This window comes from Leptodactylus fuscus, chromosome 2 (genome assembly GCF_031893055.1).
Source record: "Leptodactylus fuscus isolate aLepFus1 chromosome 2, aLepFus1.hap2, whole genome shotgun sequence".
NCBI classification, from domain to species: Eukaryota; Metazoa; Chordata; class Amphibia; order Anura; family Leptodactylidae; genus Leptodactylus; species Leptodactylus fuscus.
Genome location: NC_134266.1, coordinates 110,911,499 through 110,934,232, shown reverse-complemented (window position 1 = coordinate 110,934,232; position 22,734 = coordinate 110,911,499). Strand labels below are relative to the sequence as shown.

The following is a 22,734-nucleotide window of genomic DNA, read 5'->3' as shown; positions in this document are numbered from 1 at the left end:
TGCCTATTGCACATTTATATAAAAGCTATACTTGGCCATCCAATCACCAAATGGCATGTTATTCTGTTTTCGCTATATACTGTTGGTCTAAAGATTATAGCCAGTTGCCCTTAGCCTAATTTTAGGTCTTATATATCAATATTTCAACAGCCCTGGAGAAATGAGAAGTGATAACTGAGTAATAAAATACACGCCCTACTGAGGATGGCCTGAATCCTATCCTATTAATATTATAAATGTGAAAGTTTGTGAGTTTGTGGGTTTGTGTGTTTGGATGTTTGCATGTTCGGATGTTTGTTCCTCAATCACGGAAAAACCGCTCGACCGATTCGGCTGAAATTTTCCACAAACATAGTTAATACACCCGATTAAACAATAGGCTACTTTTCGTCACAATAGCGCACATACGTTTGTGCCAGGACCCCCACAAACCCCAAACTCACACCACCATCTCTGCAATCTCACACACTTTGGACCATAGCAAGCCACAAAATTCATATTGCCCTCTACAGCCTCGCCCCTAACCCTACACAATCACATATACATATACTTTACCACTTTGCCCCTCACCATAACGATACTCCAGGAGGTTCTCTTTAACGCTCCGGAGCAGCCATGTTTGCCGACCCCCACCGCTCTGACAATCCGCGACACCCCCCACCCATGTCAATACCCCTAGGCGGTCTAAAAAATGCAAAAAAAAAATTAAAAAAAGGAAAAAAAATATAAAAAAAAAATAAAAAGGATTAAAAATTCAAATCACCCCCTTTTCCCTAGAACACATATAAAAGTACTTAAAAACTGTGAAACACATACATATTAGGTATCCCCACGTCCGAAATCGCCCGCTCTACAAAGCTATACAAATATTTTTCCTGTTCGGTAAACGCTGTAGCGGGAAAAATGGTAAAAAGTGCCAAACCGCTGTTTTTTCACTGTTTTGATTCTGATAAAAATTTGAATAAAAAGTGATCAAAGCAATAACATTTCCTGAAAATGGTAGAACTACAAAGTACACCCGGTCACGCAAAAAAAGACGCCCTATACATCCCCGTACACGCACGTATAAATAAGTTACGGCTGTCGGAATATGGCGACTTTTCAAAAAAAAAATTTTAAACACAGTTTTGGATTTTTTTTAAGGGGTCAAAATGTAAATAAAACCATATAAATGTGGTATCCCCAGAATCGTAAGGAAACACAATACAGGGGACATGTCATTTTGTTTGCACAGTGAACGCCGTAAAACCAAAGCCCGTAAGAAAGTCGCAGAAATGCATTTTTTCTTCAAATCCACCCCATTCTGAATTTTTTCCCTGCTTCCCAAACATTATATAGAATAATTAATGGTGGCATCATGAAGAAAATTTTGTCCCAGGAAAAATTAAGACCTCATATGGCTCTGGGAGCGGAGAAATAAAAAAGTTATGGGGTTTAGAGGGAGGGGAGTCAAAAACGAAAATCAAAAAATGCCATCGGCGGGAACTTCAAATACTTCTGTCCCAAAGTCACTATGTAAAGTTTCTCACAACACCGTATAGCAGCCCAAATACACATTAACTTCAACACAAAAGTCTCATGTATTGTCTGAATTACAGCAAAAACAAGATACAAAGTTACATTTCATATCCCATACCTTATACACAGTACGAAAACCTTACCCATGCCTGTATATACCCACTTCTACAATCACCGCAGACAAAGTCGCGGGTACCAGCTAGTGTAAAGATATCTCTTATGCACATATGATCAGCAGACAATCTGGCTGGCTCCGATCTTTAAAATACATTAGATTTCCATTGTGACATAGACGCGGCTTGAGCGTCATAATACATTGGACTACAAGTAGGAGCTTTGACATCACGCTGCATGTCATGCTGGAGTATGGTTGGAGAATATAAAGGTTTCCCCTGACTCCTGGGAGTAGCTAATATTACAGTGGGGCAAAAAAGTATTTAGTCAGTCACCAATAGTGCAAGTTCCACCACTTAAAAAGATGAGAGGCGTCTGTAATTTACATCATAGGTAGACCTCAACTACGAGAGACAAAAATGAGAAAACAAATCCAGAAAATCACATTGTCTGATTTTGTAAGAATTTATTTGCTAATTATGGTGGAAAATAAGTATTTGGTCAGTAACAAAATTTCACCTCAATACTTTGTTATATATCCTTTGTTGGCAATGACAGAGGTCAAACGTTTTCTGTAAGTCTTCACAAGGTTGGCACACACTGTTGTTGGTATGTTGGCCCATTCCTCCATGCAGATCTCCTCTAGAGAAGTGATGTTTTGGGGCTTTCGCTTGGCAACATGGACTTTCAACTCCCTCCAAAGGTTTTCTATAGGGTTGAGATCTGGAGACTCGCTAGGCCACTCCAGGACCTTGAAATGCTTCTTACAAAGCCACTCTTTCGTTGTCCTGGCGGTGTGCTTTGGATCATTGTCATGTTGAAAGACCCAGCCATGTTTCATCTTCAATGCCCTTGCTGATGGAAGGAGGTTTGCACTCAAAATCTCACGATACATGGCCCCATTCATTCTTTCATGTACCCGGATCAGTCGTCCTGGCCCCTTTGCAGAGAAACAGCCCCAAAGCATGATGTTTCCACCCCCATGCTTTACAGTAGGTATGGTGTTTGATGGATGCAACTCAGTATTCTTTTTCCTCCAAACACGTAAAGTTGTGTTTCTACCAAACAGTTCCAGTTTGGTTTCATCAGACCATAGGACATTCTCCCAATACTCTTCTGGATCATCCAAATGCTCTCTAGCAAACTTCAGACGGGCCCGGACATGTACTGGCTTAAGCGGTGGGACACGTCTGACACTGCAGGATCTGAGTCCCTGGCGGCGTAGTGTGTTACTGATGGTAGGCTTTGTTACATTGGTCCCAGCTCTCTGCAGTTCATTCACTAGGTCCCCCCGTGTGGTACTGGGATTTTTGCTCACCGTTCTTGTGATCATTTTGACCACACGGGGTGAGATTTTGCGTGGAGCCCCAGATCGAGGGAGATTATCAGTGGTCTTGTATGTCTTCCATTTTCTAATTATTGCTCCCACAGTTGATTTCTTCAATCCAAGCTGGTTGCCTATTGCAGATTCAGTCTTCCCAGCCTGGTGCAGGGCTACAATTTTGTTTCTGGTGTCCTTTGACAGCTCTTTGGTCTTCACCATAGTGGAGTTTGGAGTCTGACTGTTTGAGGGTGTGCACAGGTGTCTTTTTATACTGATAACAAGTTTAAACAGGTGCCATTACTACAGGTAATGAGTGGAGGAAAGAGGAGACTCTTAAAGAAGAAGTTACAGGTCTGTGAGAGCCAGAAATCTTGATTGTTTGTAGGTGACCAAATACTTATTTTCCACCATAATTTGAAAATAAATTCTTACAAAATCAGACAATGTGATTTTCTGGATTTGTTTTCTCATTTTGTCTCTCATAGTTGAGGTCTACCTATGATGTAAATTACAGACGCCTCTCATCTTTTTAAGTGGTGGAACTTGCACTATTGGTGACTGACTAAATACTTTTTTGCCCCACTGTATATAGACTTGGCATTAAAGTAGCCGATTGAGGCTGTGCATCAGTGCCAAGACGACTGGGAAGAGAGGATCGAACTTAGCGCTATTTTCATAGATTCTCTCTCCTTGATTCTCTCTATAAACCTTTATAGAGAAGGGGAAACATGTCAGGTGGCAACTTTGTTAATACTTAGAGACAGATCCAGGACTTATGAGCCATATAGCATTATAGAGAAAGAAGATATTGAGATAATACATTAATCTATGGTTGACCTCGCTAGGTTACCTAGCGTATCAAGTGTTTAAAACAGTCAGTTACAGATTTTGCTAAGTTATTTAGTGTGGAGACTAAATGTACCTATTAGCTTGCACAGCAAATATTAGTATTCAACCATGAAGGTATATAGGTTTAGTCACATGTCATCAGAACAAATGCTAGGTTTACACCTGCGTTCAGGTTTCCGTTCCTTGGGTTTGCTTGGGGACCCAAAAAAAATGGAAACCCAATCTGTTTAAAAACCAATTACCCCATAGATTATAATGGGGTCCCCCAGGTTTCCGCCCAAAAAAAATGCAGAAAACTCCGGGGACAGAAACTCCAAACGGAATCCAGGCACAGGTGTGAACCTAAGGGCTCGTTCACATCTGCGTTCATCGGTCCTTATTGCAGGTTTCCGTTTCCTGCATAAAACAGATGCAGGAGACGGAAGCCTGCAGGAGACTTTCTCACCCATTCATTTGAATGGGTGAGAAAGCTGTCCGGCCGTGAGCGGCAGTGAGCGTTTTGCGCTCTCCGCCGCGAAACCGGGTTTTATAATCCAGACACAGAGTCGGACATGCAGTACTCTGTGTCCGGATAAAAAAATCCGGTTTCGCGGCGGAGAGCATAAAACGCTCACCGCCGCGCACGGCCGGACCCGGTCTATGGTTTCCGTCTTCTGCCATGCAGAAGACGGAAACCATAGAACGGAGACATGAACGCAGGTGTGAACCCAGCGTCACAAAGATAGAACATGTCAGTTTTATTCAAGTAAATAGAATCATAGACATTCATGGGTTTTAAAACAGCCATTACGCAGCTGTGATTGATGGTCATGGATGCAGGGCAGTTGGTACGTTAATGCTAACCAATTTTTTTCAGATTTTTCTTCCCCCATCTTCCAAAATTCTTTTTTTTTTTTTTTTGACATAGCTAAATGAGGGCTTAAATGAGGAGGGTTGTATAGAGCTTCATAATAGATCCAGAAGGCCAAAGCTATGCTCAATGTAAGGTGGATGGTCCTGGGAGGTAGCATGATGTTCTTGCACTGCTACAGCTAAGAGACAGCCAGCCTTATTACCCCATTCAGAGCGTTGGCCTAAGTAGCGGAGTCGTTGTTGCTTGTGCTTAAGGAGAAAGCACATGTCATGGCGCATCACCGATAGAGCCACAAAGGTGGATTGCTGGAGAGTTTGTGTTGTGCTTTCTGGGTATCTAGGGACTGAAGGAGAGATTTAAGTTTTGCACTAGCCTTGTGCTTGATTCTGGCTCCGTGGTTTTTGAGAAATCCCCTTCAAGACACATATCAGAGCCTCCCATTAAATGGGGAGGTAGGTGTCATCTTCTGAAAAGTGTGAGATGGATTTTTTGAGATCCGTCAAACACAGGGGATCAGGCAAGAGCAACTTATTAAGTCTCCAAGAATTAGGGCAGTTTGTAGGGGGGGAACATTGAAAGTGCAGGTGACAGGGGCATGGTCAGAGAGTAAGGCATTGGCAATATTGGCTGCAACCGCCTGTGGAAGAAGGGCATAGGGTTAAAAGATATAGACTAGTCTGCTGTACGAGTTGTGGGAATATGAATAGAAAAGTAATCTTCTGTGTCTGGATGCAGGATCCGTCAAACATCATACAGCAAGCTGGAGTTTAAGAGCTTGTGGAACCTGTTGATGGCATTTTAAGATATCTACGACTTTCTTGTGGAGGAATCTATGAGCGGAATGACATGAACTTCAGAACTCCACAAAGGAGAGGAGGAACGGAACTTGACATGTATTCAGGAATACAAGTTGGAGATGGTGTATGTGGACCCAAAAATTTCACAGATTAGGAAGTACCAAGCATCGGGCTCTACTAGGGAGTCAAGGATTTTGACAGGGAGGTTTTTATGGAAGAATATCGCAACTCCTTTGGTCTTACCATGGGAGCTTCTAATATGAGACCAAACCCGGTAGTATCCATTTCTGATCTTAGGGGTGTGGGAGGTAAGAAAATGTGTTTCTTGTAGGCACAATCCGTAGAACCTGCGTCTATGGGCATCAGAGAGGTCATGGGAGCGTTTCTCCGTGGTATTCAAACCCCTCACGTTAAGGATGAAAAACTAATATCTGCTATTTAAGGGAGTGAGGAAGGATGGAACCAGGGAGCATGAGGAAGGCAGTGGAGGGGGTAGTCAAGACGATGGATAGAGAGAATAGCAAATGGGAGTAAAGAAGAGAGAGAGAGGTTAAATGAAGGAAGGGCAGCTGCCAGAGGTAAAATCTATAGGAGTGTGATCTCAAGTCTCAGGGTAAACCTGAGGCTTAGGTTATCAAACTATGTGGGGTAGTGGCAATCACAGAGGAAAATACAAATGTAAGAGATGTGTACAACCCAGCTCCATTCTACTCCTTGGGAAGTGAAGAGGGAGAAACAGGTGAGGGAGTTCACGTGGAGAGGAAACTTTAAGGGCAATAATCAACAGAAGCAACTAAAGAATGAGACCAATAAATGGTAGACGATGATGGTACACTTCTCAGACAGGGTGACCATGAGTTGGTGAAGTGCGTCATCTGCGACGGGAGCGTGGAGGTCTTGGGGAGCCATGGTAATGGTCATCATCCAGGTTGGTGCATTGGTTACGCATCTCTTTGTGGCCCAGAAGAAGCTCCCAGTCAGTAAAGTGGAGTGGACATAAATAGATTTATCGGAAGAAAGTAGGCATTTCTTCCGAAAGACGAAAAAGTCAACAGTCTGTCCTTTAGCCAGTCTTGAAGGGAGAAAAGGAGGCCCCATCCATATGGAATCCTGCACTCCTGATAAATGGGTAGAGTGGCACTTTGTCTCAGGGTATGATAGGGTGATAGGGTATGCAGTGATATCTGAGAAGACTGATAGGGTCACTCCATCAAATTCAATGGTTTTGCGTTCTCTGGCTTTAAAGTATTACTTCTTCTTTGACAGCATAATAATGAATCCTGCATATGACAGTGCGGGGCTTCACTGAGTCTGAGTTGCAGGGCCTGAGCGCCCAGTTGGTTCGGTCAATTTCTATATGGTTAGTTGCAAGGCAATCTAACAATATGTTGAAGTTCTGGAGAGAGTGGAAATCAAGTCAGAGGATGCCTTGCCTTCAGGAAGACCATGTAGTCTGATGTTATTGTGGCAGTTCCTGTTTTCAATGTCATTCACTCGTGACAGAGTGCAATATCAGCAGTAGTCAAGGTTGAGGCTTTTTCCAGGGATTGCATGGAGTCTGATATCCACCCACTGAAGTCTGATATAATGTCTCTGCAGCAAGGCATAAAGAAAGCCTGGTGACAAGACCTAAAAGCAGTGGAGTGCATGGGCAGCCTCTTGAGGCAGTGGTGCCTGGGGCATGAAGGAAGAGCCAGTTGCCAGGTGGGGGGGGGGGGGGTATTAGATGCCCCAATTTTCGCCTCTGCGGCATGTGAGAGGGAAGATCTTCTGAGCAGCTGTCAGAGTCCCAGGGCAAGTACAAAGGCCCTTCAGGTCGGCTCTTAGTCTCTGTGGACTTTAAGAGGGATCTTTTAGATGTGTTCCTAGCACACCAGTCTGAGTCCCCGATGCGTGCATGTGCCTGGCGCCTTAAGGTGGTATGAGACGAAGAGGAGGTGTGCAAGTGGTGCCTTCTGAAGGTGAAGCTGGCTGTGTAGATGAGGGTGCAGTAATACTGCATGCTGACCGCACGTCTGGACAAGATTTCTGTCCGCCACCAATATCCAGGGGGAGAGAGACAGAAATCTCCAGTACCAGGGGAGGCATACTCACTGGAGCAGATCAAGCTGATGGAGGAGGTGAGGCCTGCTGATGATGATGTGGCTGCCAGCTTCGATTTTGAGTAGGGTGATGCATGGAAGCGCAATGTAATGGCATCGCTGTCATAGAGGTGCCGGTCTCCTAGTGGCTGGAAAAAGTTAGAAATGGGCTCCTTCAGTGGCTGAGGAGTGAGGAAGCCTCCAAGGTGGTCTCCTTGTGCAAGATGTACCCATAGTGCTGGCAAGTTGTCCCCAACAGGAGAGCTAGACCTAAACACATCTACTCTCCACCATAACAGGACACTTCCATGACATACCTCATTTGATTACCACCGTGCCCCTGACCAATTATTTTTATATTTATTATTTATATCCTTCCATTCAAAAGATATGGCCCCTTGTAGTTTGTATGTAACTTAGTTTTTGTTCTCCATGATGGGCAGTAAAGATTTAATTAAAAAAAAAAAAGTTAAAATTGATTAGAGGCACAACAAGAATCAAAAATTATGTATGTCATTTAGCATTTTGTACTTGGTTACAGGTCTTCTTCAAACGCACTTTGAGCCATCAAATATGTCACTTATTTTCCATAAACTCACAGTTTTACATTACAAACCCTCTATTCTACCTTTTATCCTGTCTTTCCCCTCTGCAGGCTGCATCTGTGGATACTAGCTGCCATGATGTCTATAGCATACCATATATGGAGAAAACAGAAGATTGTACTCCCTAAAAGTCACTCACTCAGAAACATCATGGTGGATATTATAAAGAAATACTGACCATGGGGTGAGATAGAAAACTTGCTATTAGTTGCAGCAGCATATCTCTGACTGCAGATTTCCTTCCTTCACTTTCACTAGGCCCTTTCTGCTTCCTCTCTTCTGTGGAGAAATGCAATCTGATACTTCTGTGAACTTCCAGTCCATTTTAAGAGATCAAAACAGATTCTAGAAAATTTTCAAACTGAATGTCATTACATTACATGATGCAGGGTAAAAGGGGGAAGCCTGATAAATGGTGAAAGATTTTTCATAATATATTACAAAGTTTCTTATATTTACTTGCATTGTTAATTTATACATAGGCTGTTGAAAAGTTAGTGACCATTTAAAATGTGTAACAGCATATTAAAGTGAAGGCATATTAAGGTGAAGGCATACAAATTTGGAACATGGTAAAAATTACAATAAAAGCCCAATAAGAAAAAATTAAAAGTAACCTCTGCAGGAATGCTGTCATCAGAGTCTGAACTGTCATCAAACCCAGCATCATCCAGGTTCATCTGTAGTAACTGGTCAATAGTGGCATCCACTGCTCCATTGTTAGCCCTCAATACACACTCAATTATGTCATATTCCATGTTAGGAAACATGGTCTTAAAATCTTCCATAGCCTGGTTAAACTCCAATCTGCGCACAGGACGGCTGTTGTTAAGTTCCTGAGTCGAAGAGTTTCCTCTCGCACTCCCAGTGCTGTTGCTCCTACGGAACAGACTCGTCATTTTTGATAACCGTTTTTGAAAAATGTTAAAAATTAGGAACGTTTAAACAAAATGAAAATTGTGAGCTTGGCACATGGTTTCTTGTCAAGAGTTTATAGTTGCCTTCTTGTGGTTCTCAAGATATGGATATAGCCTATTCATAAGCAATCCTTTACTGTTGCACAAATGTTTCAGTTTAAGAGTAGTCCAGAAACCTGTATCTGTGGATAAAAAAAAAAATCTAATTAAAATACATCATACAATTTCCTAACAATTTAATTTATTTATTTTTAATAATAATTCCACACATTTTATGTATGGATTTTCAATCAAATTTCAATTAAAGGGGTTGTCCAGCATAAACTAAAACTTTAAAGGGACTGTATCACTGGTAAAAGTAATTTTTAACTAATCACATCCTTGCATAGGCTTTAGAAATGCTATTCCACACCTACCTTTAGTATGTAAATTGCCTCAGTGGTATCTGAATAAGTCAGTTTTTATTCATATGCTAATGAGCTTCAAGCCAGCACAGGAAGTTCCCAGCAGCACTCGTCCCTGCTATTATCTCCTATGTGTGTGAGGCAAACAGGAAGCTGAGTCATCAGCAGCAGCCTCCCATAGGAAACAATAGCAAAGGGATGCATGATGTATCGTGCACCAGTCTAATTAGCATATGAATAAAAACGGACGTATTCGGAAACCACTGAGGCAATCTACATACTAAAGGTAGGTGTGGAATAGACTTTCTAAAGGCTATGCAAGGAATAAACACTGTACAAGCCTTTATCAGCAGGCTGCAATTAGCCGATTGAACAAAGCAGGAGACAACAGATCTGAAAGCAAGCACATTTCCAAGGACTCGGGCCCCCCTCCCCAGGAGAAGGATACAGGGCTCCTTGACAACATTTTTTTAAACCAAAAGAGTAAATCATAGCAGGTAAACTTTCAAACCAATGCATTTAGGAAAACTCTTGAATATACATTTTTAGATAGGATCTTTTAGATGGGAATACCCTTTTAAGAAACATAACTGTCCATCATTCTGAAATGTACCATCAAGGATGCTTATCAGTTGAGATTACTTGATACAGGTCAATACTAAAAAAAAATTAAAGCAACTGCTACTCTTCAGTTACAGAAAAAATAAAGGTCAAAGAAGGCTGCATTTTACAGAATCAATTACTTCCAAAGTAAGATTATGCTCAAATGCAGTTTCATATTTGATTCTACACATAAATCTAAGAAATCTATTGCCTTATTTTCAGATGGTAAAAGAGAAATTTATGCAACTTGTATCATCTCTGACAGACTACTCTGGCATGAACAAGTTCATGAAAACTTCGCCTGTCACACAAAGAAGAAAATTTAAAGGAAAAAAACAGCACAAAAAATATCTATCCTCTATCCATAGAACAGAGAAATCGTTCCCATCTTTCTGAAAACGTAGTGCCTTTTTCAGCTAGACATTGGTTCAGGTCCCCCCATTACCGTACTTGATTTCATTTGAAAATAGTTAACAATTTTCAATCTCTGAAATGCTTTTCAGCTGTTCTACTTGCTTCTCCTTCATGCACTATTATAGACACTTCACTATACCTTAGTATAGGGTAGCCTACCTCCATGTTCTCCCTTCACATTCTGTACACATACTGCACGACTACCTCCGCCTTTCCTAAACACCGTTATGTTGTCTCCATGTACCCCACACCAAAAGCTGTGCTATCTACATTTTGTAGGGACCACTTCTAGGGTATCTGCATGATATGTGATATGGTGTCCAAAAAACAACAATCTAAATCTGCAATCCAAAAGCCACAAGGTGCTCCTGTTTTTTTTATAAATTCTTTATTTATAAACACAAATGGTACAAAGAAGGGAATCAGAGCGGAACAACGCTCAACTGAAAGGACAACAACATCAATACAAAAGCAGAAGAACATGGAAGGGTCCTTCTGGGAACAACCGGCCAGAGAAGGCCCCATTACAGAACAGTCAAGGGGAGGAGGGGGGAGAGAAAGGAGGAAGGAAGGGGGCCAGGGAAGGGAGAGAGAAAGGAAAAGAGAAAGGAGGGAAGGGGGGGGTACCCCCGACATCAGACCACAAACAAATCACACAGCCAGGCAAAACCCTAGCCCATGATGTCCCGATACTGCCGAGACCCCTGAAAAAGAATCCAGGGAGTCCAGGCTCTCACGAAAGCCTCATGAGCATTCCCGCCTCAGACCAGAGGCGAAACGGGCCTGTGGAGAGTCCCGCCGTGAAGGCAGGGTTACCCAAGATAGGAAAAAGGGGAGAGGGGTAGGAAGACAGGCGATGTCTCCGGAAGAGCACCCTGCACACCTTAAGTGTGGGTCCAATGGTGGGATGAACATTCAGGGAGGGGAGGTTAACCGAGTCCAGCCAGGGGAGAAGATGAAGGGGAAGGCTCGAGATGGATCGCTCCAGGGAAATCCACTGTTTAAAGGGAGAGTGACGACACCAGTCCAGGACACGCTGCAAACAGACGGCTTCATAGTAGCAGCGGGGATCAGGGAGACCCAGAACGCCCCACTGCTTCGGGAGAGTCAAGATGGCACGGGCCAACCTAGCCCGTTAGCCCTGCCAGACAAAACACACCAAATCCGTGTAGAGTAGTTTGAAGAAGCGAGGGAGAAGGATCGGAAGAGTTTGGAGCAAATAGAGGAGTCGAGGCATAGCATTCATTTTGTATATAGCGCAACAACCGAACCATGTATAGGTACCTCCTCAGGTCCAAACGGACTGCTCGAAGCAGAGGTAGGTAATTCTTAGAGAAGAGCTCACCTGGATCCCTAGAGATCCACACACCCAGATAGTGAATGGCTGACTGAGACCATCGGAAAGGGAAACTACAGGCAAGCAACGACTGAAGCTCCGGCGGAAGGGATGCGTCAAGTGCCTCAGACTTCTGAAAATGAATCTTAAAATTAGTGAGGCGATTGAAGTCATCCAATTCAGACATCAAGACGGGGAAAGAGGAGGCGGGGTCATGGAAGAAAAACAAGAGATCGTCCGCATAGGCCGCAATCTTGAGATGAAAACTCCCCATCTCGAGGCCCGTCAGGGCAGGGTTGGCTCTGATTTTCCATAACAGGGGCTCCAGGGTAAGTATAAAAATCAAAGGGGACAGAGGACAGCCCTGACGCGTGCCATTACCTATCGGAAAGGGAGAGGACAAGATCCCGTTGACCCTGTTGGATGCCGACGGGTTGAGTATGCAGAAGTGATCCACGATCTCATGACTGGGCCAAGACCAATATGGTTCAGAATCTCGAAGAGGAAAGGCCAACCTACCCTATCAAATGTCTTCTCCGCATCAGTGGAGAGAAGGCAGAGGGGGAGGCTCCGGGAACGGGCAAAGTGAACAGCGTTGATGACCTTCACCGTATTGTCCCTGGCCTCTCGGGTGGGAACGAAGCCAACTTGATCGGAGTGCACCAGGTCAAGGAGAAGGGGGGCCAGTCTCGTAGCAAAAACCTTAGAAAACAGCTTCAGATCAACATTAAGAAGGGAGATTGGTCTATAACTCGAGCATAAAGCCGGATCCTTACCCTCTTTATGAATGACCGCGATATGCGCTCTAGTCAAATCCGGGAGGAGAGAGGAACCCTCGGACAGCGAATTAATGGCACGCATCAGGGGGCCCAACAGCAACGTCGAAAATTTCTTATAGTAAGAGGCGGGGAAGCCATCAGGACCAGACCAGGAGCCTTGCTAGGTTGCATCATTTTAAGAGCCTGCGCGACCTCCTCAACAGTGATTAGTTCTTCCAACGAGGCCAGGGCACCATCAGGGAGACGGGGCAAGCCCGAGGCTGTGAGGTATTGCCTGATTGCTGGTAGAAGCGAGGTGGTCGGAAGAGACGCGGAAGGGGGGAGAGATTATACAACCGGCGATAGAACCTGGCAAACTCTTCCGTGATACAATTCGGGTCTGTGAAGCGTTCACCTGACACCCCAACAACAGAGGGAACAAAATTACGGGAACGTTGTTCCCGCAGGGATCTAGCTACAGTACAGCTGCACTTGTTTCCAAACTCATAAAAATGGCGACGACCCCTCGCCAAGAGACACCTGGTTCTGACATCAAGACGTTCCCGCAGTTTCCTACGAGCTAAGAAAAGGGCAGAGCGAACATCTGGGGCATGCGAGCGTTTGTGCGTCTGCTCCAGAGAGACCACATCAGCAATTAGCGCCGCAATTTCACGGGATCTTTCTTTCTTTAGGCGGGAGCCATGCTGGACTAGCACCCCCCTAAGCACACACTAATGCGCAGCCCAGAGCACAATCAGGGAAACGTCGGCCGTATGATTCTCCTGAAAATATAGTTCAAGAGCAGATGAGACAGCAAGAGAAGTCGAGATATCCTGCAGGAGCGACTCATTAAGGCCCCACTGCCAGGACCGAGGTCTTGCAGCGGGGGAAGCAAGTACAGCATGGACCATCGCATGGTCAGCAAAAGTAATGGGATCCATCTCCGAGCCACGATGCAATGGGACATCAGCATGTCTGATAAAGAAGTAGTCTAACCTGGAGTAAACATCACGGGGATGAGAGTAGAAAGAATAATCCCTAGAGTCCGGATGGATCGTGCGCCAAACGTCAATCAATTGATGGTAGTGGAAAAGCCTACGAACCCTACAAAGCGCCCGGGCAGGCAGGTATGACGTGCCCCTGGAGACATCTACAGATGAGTCCAAGGCCAGATTAAAGTCTCCTCCCACCAAGAGAGTACCTTCGGCAAAATCAGAAAGCTTGTCCAAAATACGCTCTAGTGAGCCGACCTGATCAGAATTAGGGAGGTAAAGATTAGAGAGAGTGAACAGAGAGCCAGCCAGCTCACCCTTAAAGGGATTCTACCACTAAAACACTTTTTTTTCTAGTTACCACATCGGAATAGCCTTTAAAAAGGCTATTCGTCTCTTACCTGTGGAAGTGCTCTCCGCCGCGCCGTTCGTTCAAAATACCGGTTTGTACCGGTATGCTAATGAGTTCTCTCGCAGCGATGGGGGTGTCCCCATTGCAGCTCGAAAACTGACCGCAGCGCCGCCTCTCTGGTCTTCGGTGTCCTCCCCTTGCTTCTTCAGCGTACTGTCGGACGTCTGCGCAGTACGCTCTGTTCGACGAAGATTGCCGAACGTACTGCGCATGCGCGAAATTGCGATCCCAGCCATAGTGCGGGCAGCGAACTTTCGTGCATGCGCAGTACGTTCGACAATCTTCGCCGAACAGAGAGCATACTGCATAGGCGTCCGACAGACGCTGAAGAGGCAAGGGGAGGACACCGAAGACCGGAGAGGCGGCGCTGCGGTGAGTTTTCGAGCTGCAATGGGGACGCCCCCATCGCTGCGAGAGAACTCATTAGCATACCGGTACAAACCGGTATTTTGAACGAACGGCGCGGCGGAGAGCACTTCCACAGGTAAGAGACGAATAGCCTTTTTAAAGGCTATTCCGACGTGGTAACTAGAAAAAAAAGTGTTTTAGTGGTAGAATCCCTTTAATGAACAGGAACCTACCCGAGCTGTCTGACATGGCAGCCCGAAACGTCCATGCCACCTTGCACCCTATCATGATGCTAACTCCCCTGGATTTGGACTCGGAGAAACAATTATGATAAACATCGGGGTACCTCGGGGAGGAAAAGGCAGGAGCGTATCCCTCACGGAAGTGTGTCTCCTGCACAAACACCACATCAGACCTTTTGCTCCAGAGCAACCAAAGGAGGGAGGACCACTTCTCAGGGGTGTTAAGCCCATTCGCGTTGATGGAAGAGAAGACCAGGGGGAAAAGGGAAGATGAAGGAAGGGAGAAGGGAAGGGGAGGGGGGAAAAGAAATACACAGAAATCAGAAAAACAAACAATTAAATGAACCCGATCCAAGCTAACCTCGGGACGGGAAACCAACAAGGACCGATTCCAGCTAGCCCAGACTCGGGAAACACCAAACAGTGAGGAAACCTCACTAATGCAGATCTCAGAGGTACACCGCGGTATACGCCCAGAGAGCTGCCAAACCTAATATACTAGGAGAGAGGTAGTTCAGAGACCAAAGCTACCCTTTCCCGAGGCAGTGAAACAAAGTAAAGTAAAGAAAGTGAAGGGGTCCAGGCCAAAAACGAAAAAGGCCGAAGGCTCCTTCAGGCTCACAAAATCCCATGTCCAAGACCAGCCGGAGTAACCCACCGTCAGTTACAGGGGGAAGGCCAGCCACTTGACCGCCGTCCCAAACCGAGCACCAGAGCGGGGGGCAGAGGAGAGCGGACCACATGGCACTCCGAACCAGCCGGGGGGGGGGGGGGGGGGAGACACACCACAGGTGAGCGGCGCAGACTAAGGTCAAGGCCAATCACCTGCAGGGCACTGAACTTAGTGGCACATCAAAATGAAAACAGAAAAACAAAACAAAGGAGAAATACGCATATCAAGGAGAGAAAGAAACAATGCAACAACTAGGCAGCTGGCTGAAGGAGACCCCAGGAGGCCTATGTAGCTGTTACTGAAACAGATCCTCCATCAGAAGACAAGGCAGAGTTCTCTGGACGACGCCTCTGACGGGGCAGAGGGGGAGAGGAAGGCCGGTCAGCAGGAGGGGCAGAAGGAAGCGGATACTCCAGCCAGTCAGGCAACGACAAGTCCGGGACAATCAAGGAAATGAGCCAGGGCCTCCGCCTGGTCCGGAGAATGCAGGGTAAAACTCGCACTATTGCGGCGGATCTGCAGGTGAAACGGGTGGCCCTAACAGTATGTAGCCCCCGAATTCAGGATTAGGAGAATAGTGGGCATCAGGAGGCGCCGCATGGCCAGCGTACGGCGGGAGACATCCGGGAGAAGAGAGATTGAGCTGTCCAGGAAGGGGATCGGCCAATGTCGCCAGGCAGCCTGTAGGATATCCTCCTTTTCCTTGTAAAAATGAACCCGGCAAAGAACATCCAGTGGAGCCGGGGGTACAGGGGCCAGGAGAGAGGCTGCAGCCTCAGAAGCACTGAGACAGGAGCGGGGGAAGGGGGGGCACCACGAGATCAGAGCCACCGCCATCTTGGGACATTAAAGAGGGCCGCAGTACCTAGACAGGAGCATCCCTTGGAGTCCCCATGCCGGGGGGAGAGGAGGTCTTGAGCCGGGAGAAGGGCAGGAGCAAGCGGAGCCGGGGAAGTCCCTCTAGACGCCGGCGGCTGCAGAGACGGCACCTCCGTACATGTTGAGGAGGTGCGTGCCGGCGCCATCTTAGGACCAGTTGCAGAGACAGGAGAGGCCGCAGACAGGAGGAACCGGGACATCTGGGTCTCTAACCGGCCAGAAGATGCAGGCTTGCGCCCCAGACGACGAACCATGCCGGAGCCGATGGGAGAATCAAACCAGAACCGATGGGAGAATCAAGCCAGAACTGGTATGCTGTGGATACACCGCCATTACCTAGGACACGCCCCACAAGGTGCTCCTTCTTGTCTGCACCTTGCTGAGTGCTCAAATGGCAATATATGTGCACGTGTACAGCAAGACGTTTAACCCTTTCACTGCCAAGCACGTAGCTCTACGTACTCCCAAGGTGGCACATCAGTAGCCGAGGACGTAGCTACTACGTCCTCCCTACTAATGCCGATATCGCTGGACTGCGTCAACGTATCTTGATACTTTAAAATGCATTTTAAAGAGGAGAATCTCATCTTTAAAACGATACCAAGAACTTGGTGATACAAGTTACAGTTTTGGAGTGATTCACTGTTGAAAATGCTATTTGGCATTGAAATCCAACTGCAGATCTCAATTCCCGACAGCATTTCAACAGTGAATTGCTTCAAAACTATAAGTTGTATCATCAAGTTCTTGGTATTATTTTAAAGATGAACTATTATTTAAAATGTATTTTGTATATGAATGTGAGCTTGAACATGAGTTTTAGGTGCAAATATGTGTTTTAGCGCATTTTTTCAAAAAATTATGTGTGTTTGTGACAAAGTTGCATGAAGGTGGATGTGGCTATGGATGACCCATTAAGACATTTGTAATATTCCGGTTGTCTACTTTCAAAAAATATATAGGATTTAGGGGTTCACTTACTTCTCATTGTGTGTAATCCCTACATTTTATAGGATTATACTTTTTTAGCATTTCCAGCTTCAAAGCAGATTTTTGTTCCTTCCAGTTTTGGTGATTTTCTGAAGATGTGTGCAAGCGGATGTAGGCCATAGTGATATGAATGAACTCTGCACATGTTGAACTCTTATTTTTAGGAGGTTTGGTGCATTTAATTTTTTTGTTTGGTTTTCACTTTTAGCAACGAATATATATTTATTTGCATTTATTCATAAAACATTCACTTTAAATCAAAATTGCAAGAAGGTGCCTGTTCGTATACAGTACCAAGTGGCATTCTGACAATGCTGCAGGTGTCTACTTTAAGAAAATATATAGACATTGGGGGGGTTGGATGCTTTTTTAATGTTGCAACTTAGGTTTGATTTGTCCATCTCAAAACTGTGAAAATTGCTCTGGCTACTGGAGGTGCAAAATTTCCAGAGACCCTTGGCAGTGAAAGGGTTAAACTAAAAATAACCAAAGCCGAAAGTCAAACTGGATAACCAACGTGATTTTGTTCATGTTGGTTATTTTGATTCCGTTATTACAATATTTCCAATAGCGACTGCTATAATTATATTCTGGGGTTGTACTGGTGCTTTAGGGGCTATGCAAATGCAACATGGTACCCAAAAACTACTCCAGCAAAATCTTCCACCCAAAAGCCAAATAGCGTGCTTTCCATTCTGAGCCCCGACATGTACCCATATAAGCAGTTTCTGATCACATATGGGGTATTGTCAAGGTAAAATGAATGGTTTATTGGGGGGGGGGAATCCCAGTGTTAAGAAAATCTGTGAAACAACTGTGGGGTTCAAATGCTCACTATACCCCTTGACAAATTTCTTGAGGGAGGTAGTTCCCATAATAAGGTACATATAGAGGGTTTTAACTGTACTGCTAGTTTAGGGGCTCTGCAAATGAGAGATGGCAACTGAAAACTATTCAAACAGAACAACCATGAATATCATAACAACTCAAGACTCGCAGAATATAAAGAATAATCAATTTATTAACAATTATAATTAATAAACAACATATAAGATAGGGAAAACACACAAGGGGACAAACCCCCTCACACAATCGATGGCAGTGTGACACCTAACCCTCCCACTAATGATGACTGAGAGAAATCCTATAATATGAATATAGTATCGCAGAATTGGATGGAATATCCGATATAATAATTTCTATCAAAAATATAGACAATATAGAATAGATACTCTGAAGTGCTGATAAGATATTCCAGCCAAAATGATGAATATATGTCCGCATTCGTACTCCCACCACATGTCAATAAATGCAGGATAAGATAAGGATAAGGATAAGAGGATAATATAAATTCATACTCGTTGGTAGAGACATGACCAAATATCAGCAATGTCACAGGGGGAGATACTCTGCAGAAGGAGACTCTCAGTACATCAGAAGATGGGACTTGTTGAAACGCCCAACGCGCATTTCGCCGACGCCCGGCTTCGTCAGTGGGCAATAAGTGAGGGTCTAATGTTGTGTTCACACATCAGTATGCCATCCGTCCGTTTGAATTCAGTTTGACACTTCAAAACAGACTGATGCAAATACTGATTGTATACTGATACCTTTTAACGCTGGGTTCACACCTGCGTTTGGGGTCTCCGTTCTATGGTTTCCGTCTTCTGCATGCCAGAAGACGGAAACCATAGACCGGGTTCGGCCGTGCGCGGCGGTGAGCGTTTTAGGCTCTCCGCCGCGAAACCGGATTTTTTTATCCGGACACAGAGTACTGCATGTCCGACTCTGTGTCCGGATTATAAAACCCGGTTTCGCGGCGGAGAGCCTAAAACGCTCACCGCCGCGCACGGCCGGACATCTCTCTCACCCATTCAAATGAATGGGTGAGAGAGGCTCCTGCAGGTTTCCGTATCCTGCCTGTGTTTTAGGCAGGAAACGGAAACCTAAGTACGGAGTGCCGGGCCGCAGATGTGAACGAGCCCTGATGCTGATAGCAAACGTTCTCCGCCCCCTAGAGGACAGATAAGGGGATTAAAAGTAGCAATTGTAAACAAAGTAAAGATAAGGAGATATAATAAATGTCCTTATCTCTACTCTGTTTACAATTGCTACTTTTAATCCCCTTATCTGTCCTCTAGGGGACAGAGAACGTTCGCTATCAGCATAAAAAGGTGTCAGTTTGCACTCAGTATGTGCATTAGTCCGTTTTGAAGTGTCAACCTGAATTCAAACGGACGGATGGCATACTGATGTGTGAATACACCCTAAGCGTGGTATAAATATCCCCAAAATCAAACAACACATGTAATTCACCTGTACAGGAAGCATGCCGTCAGCCAAGCTCCCCATGTTACCAGCCGCGAGTCACAAGTGACGTCATCACGCACATGTAACGTGGAGACGTCACTGTGCTCTGTAGCATTATAAATAAAGTTAGGAGGATCGTGCACACGTACACACGTCCACCGTCTATTAATACATTCAATTACATTAAGCGGCCACAAGAGGGAGCAAGAGCCAAAGACAACAGCAGTATAGATATGAGAGAAAAATACAAAAATCGAAGTAGAAATAATACAAAGTAGAAACAATAATGTAGAAATTTAAAACAGAATTAAATCATTTCATGGACATCCCAGGACATACACAAACTATAAAGGACCATAATTACAGTAGTTACATAAAATATAATGTGATACTGGTAAGTGGTATATAAATACATGAATCCATAAGAAATGATCACCAAAAAGGTGACCATCAGTTAATCGTCATAGCATATTCAAAACATATGACTTTAAACCATTAGTGTTATATTTATAATTTTATTAAATATTATTTATTTTTTATTTATTTTTTACCCTTTTATATTTTTTATTTTTAGTTTTTTATATTTTATTTATAGTTTTTGTTTTTTTAAAAAAAATTATTGTTTTTTATTAATTATTTTTTATTTTTTATATTTTTTATTTTTTATTTTATTTTTCTTTTCTATATATATAAACAACATTTATTATATACTAACTATAAACCCACCAATGTATATATTTTGATAAACCACCTATAAACCAAAAAGTGCAAGTGCAAAAAAGTGCATGTGCCAAAAAATGGTCCATCTTGATACAAAGATGCTCAGGATGATGAAATATGGCCAAGGATATCCAATCACAAAGAAAGACAGGTGAACCATCTCATCTTCTGATGTACTGAGAGTCTCCTTCTGCAGAGTATCTCCCCCTGTGACATTGCTGATATTTGGTCATGTCTCTACCAACGGGTATGCATTTACATTATCTTCTTAGCTGCATTTATTGACATGTGGTGGGAGTACGAATGCGGACATATTTTCATCATTTTGGCTGGAATATCTTATCAGTACTTTAGAGTATCTATTCTATATTGTGTATATTTTTGATAGAAATTATTATATCGGATATTCCATCCAATTCTGCAATACTATATTCATATTATAGGATTTCTCTCAGTCATCATTAGTGGGAGGGTTAGGTGTCACACTGCCATCGATTGTGTGGGGGGGGGTTTGTCCCCTTGTGTGTTTTCCCTATCTTATATGTTGTTTATTGATGTTTATTAATTATAATTGTTAATAAATTGATTATTCTTTATATTCTGTGAGTCTTGAGTTGTTATGATATTCACGGTTGTTGTGGTTTCGGGACCGCTCCAATAATTTTGTTTTTGTTTTGGGTTTAATTAACTATTCAATAATTCCAAAAAGGGGGCACCCCCACTAAATAGGATAAAACGTAACCTTTATTTATAATATTTTTTAAAAAATTAAAATACCCCAACACAGTATTCGGCCCCTATAATTCTTGCAAAGGGCATATGTGTAAGTGTGTCTATCCACTCTACAGATTGAATAAGAGTGAATTAAATTTCTCCTAAACTCACAGGGTGTGTTTCTAACAAATGCTTCACACGTCTCCCTGTGACTGAGATTACACTTGCTGCACACTATATACTATATACCTCTCACCCAGCAAACCAGAGGACAGTCTATAGAGTGTTAACACTGATTACAATGTGTCGTTTGTATTAACCCCACAATACTATTTGAAGCTGTACACTGGTGAATAAGGACTTGAGTGTGATAGCTGCAGCTTGATATTGAATAAACAAGACTTCCCTATTGTCTGTAGATATTTACAACGTGGAGCAAATCCCATTAACACACAAACACAGCCCACAATCTAGCGGTTCATTTAAACTGATAGGTAGTCACTAGTCTGTGATCCCTAATCTCAGGCTGAAGCTAAAGCTCATTGATAACCCAGAGCCTCAGTGTTCACTGCTGACTTTTGTTCAGGATCACAGCAAGTTTTTCACACCTATAGTGTATCTAATCTACATTGTCTCAACGCGTTTCTTTTGTTCTAAATCATCAGGAGACATTCTCAAACACCCTGCCTATGATAACAGGCTATGGCTACCTAACACCCTAAACAATGTAGTGGTGTGCGGTCAAAACCGCAGTTCTCAGGACCCTGATGGTGGGTCCTGATCCTTCATAGAGGCTGACACTGCGTTCAGTGCTGGCTGCTCTTATATAGTGTCCGAGCACACCTGTAAGCCCGCCCTCCTCACGACCGTCGCCCAATCAGAGGCCATCACTGTGTGTGACCCAGCCTCCTCACTTCCCAGGGCTTTGTGGTGGGCGGGGCTAAGTTCAAAGCACGGCTACAGTGCAAGAACTGTGATCTCTCAAAGGAATACAACACATATAAAGTAAGTGTTAAAAATCATTTGTGCGATCTCCTGCATACACGATACAATGGCATAAATCATGATATTTATGTCACAATTGAGGCAGCTGGAACTCTCTTCAGAAAACCGCTCTGTCTGAATGTAGACCAATCCTTGCTATACGGACATTCATATATTGATTGCCCCATCTTAATAACACACCCACATTGTTTATATGCAAAGTGTCAGTGAGGAGTGTCTATGAAGGATCAGGACCCACCATCAGGGTCCTGAGAACTGCGGTTTTGACCGCACACCACTACATTGTTTAGGGTGTTAGGTAGCCATAGCCTGTTATCATAGGCAGGGTGTTTGAGAATGTCTCCTTATGATTTAGAACAAAAGAAACGCGTTGAGACAATGTAGATTAGACACACTATAGGTGTGAAAAACTTGCTGTGATCCTGAACAAAAGTCAGCAGTGAACACTGAGGCTCTGGGTTATCAATGAGCTTTAGCTTCAGCCTGAGATTAGGGATCACAGATTAGTGACTACCTATCAGTTTAAATGAACCGCTAGATTGTGGGCTGTGTTTGTGTGTTAATGGGATTTGCTCCACGTTGTAAATATCTACAGACTTAAGTCTTGTTTATTCAATATCAAGCTGCAGCTATCACACTCAAGTCCTTATTCACCAGTGTACAGCTTCAAATAGTATTGTGGGGTTAATACAAACGACACATTGTAATCAGTGTTAACACTCTATAGACTGTCCTCTGGTTTGCTGGATGAGAGGTATATAGTATATAGTGTGCAGCAAGTGTAATCTCAGTCACAGGGAGACGTGTGAAGCATTTGTTAGAAACACACCCTGTGAGTTTGGGAGAAATTTAATTCACTCTTATTCAATCTGTAGA

At 43.9% G+C, this 22,734-nt stretch overlaps 1 protein-coding gene across 3 annotated transcripts in view; it reads right to left on the bottom strand.

Moving 5' to 3' along the window:
* Positions 1–22,734, bottom strand: part of CUEDC1 (CUE domain containing 1) — a 139,869-nt gene that overhangs the window by 80,099 nt on the left and 37,036 nt on the right. For 2 of the 3 annotated variants that reach the window (XM_075264392.1, XM_075264394.1), the window contains one exon: positions 8,759–9,240. In XM_075264392.1, coding sequence (XP_075120493.1) covers positions 8,759–9,040 — 282 coding nt within the window. In that variant the 5' untranslated portion in view covers positions 9,041–9,240. Of the gene's footprint in view, positions 1–8,758; positions 9,241–19,425; positions 19,489–22,734 lie in introns of those variants that run through there. The other variant, XM_075264393.1, reaches the window with a different exon arrangement.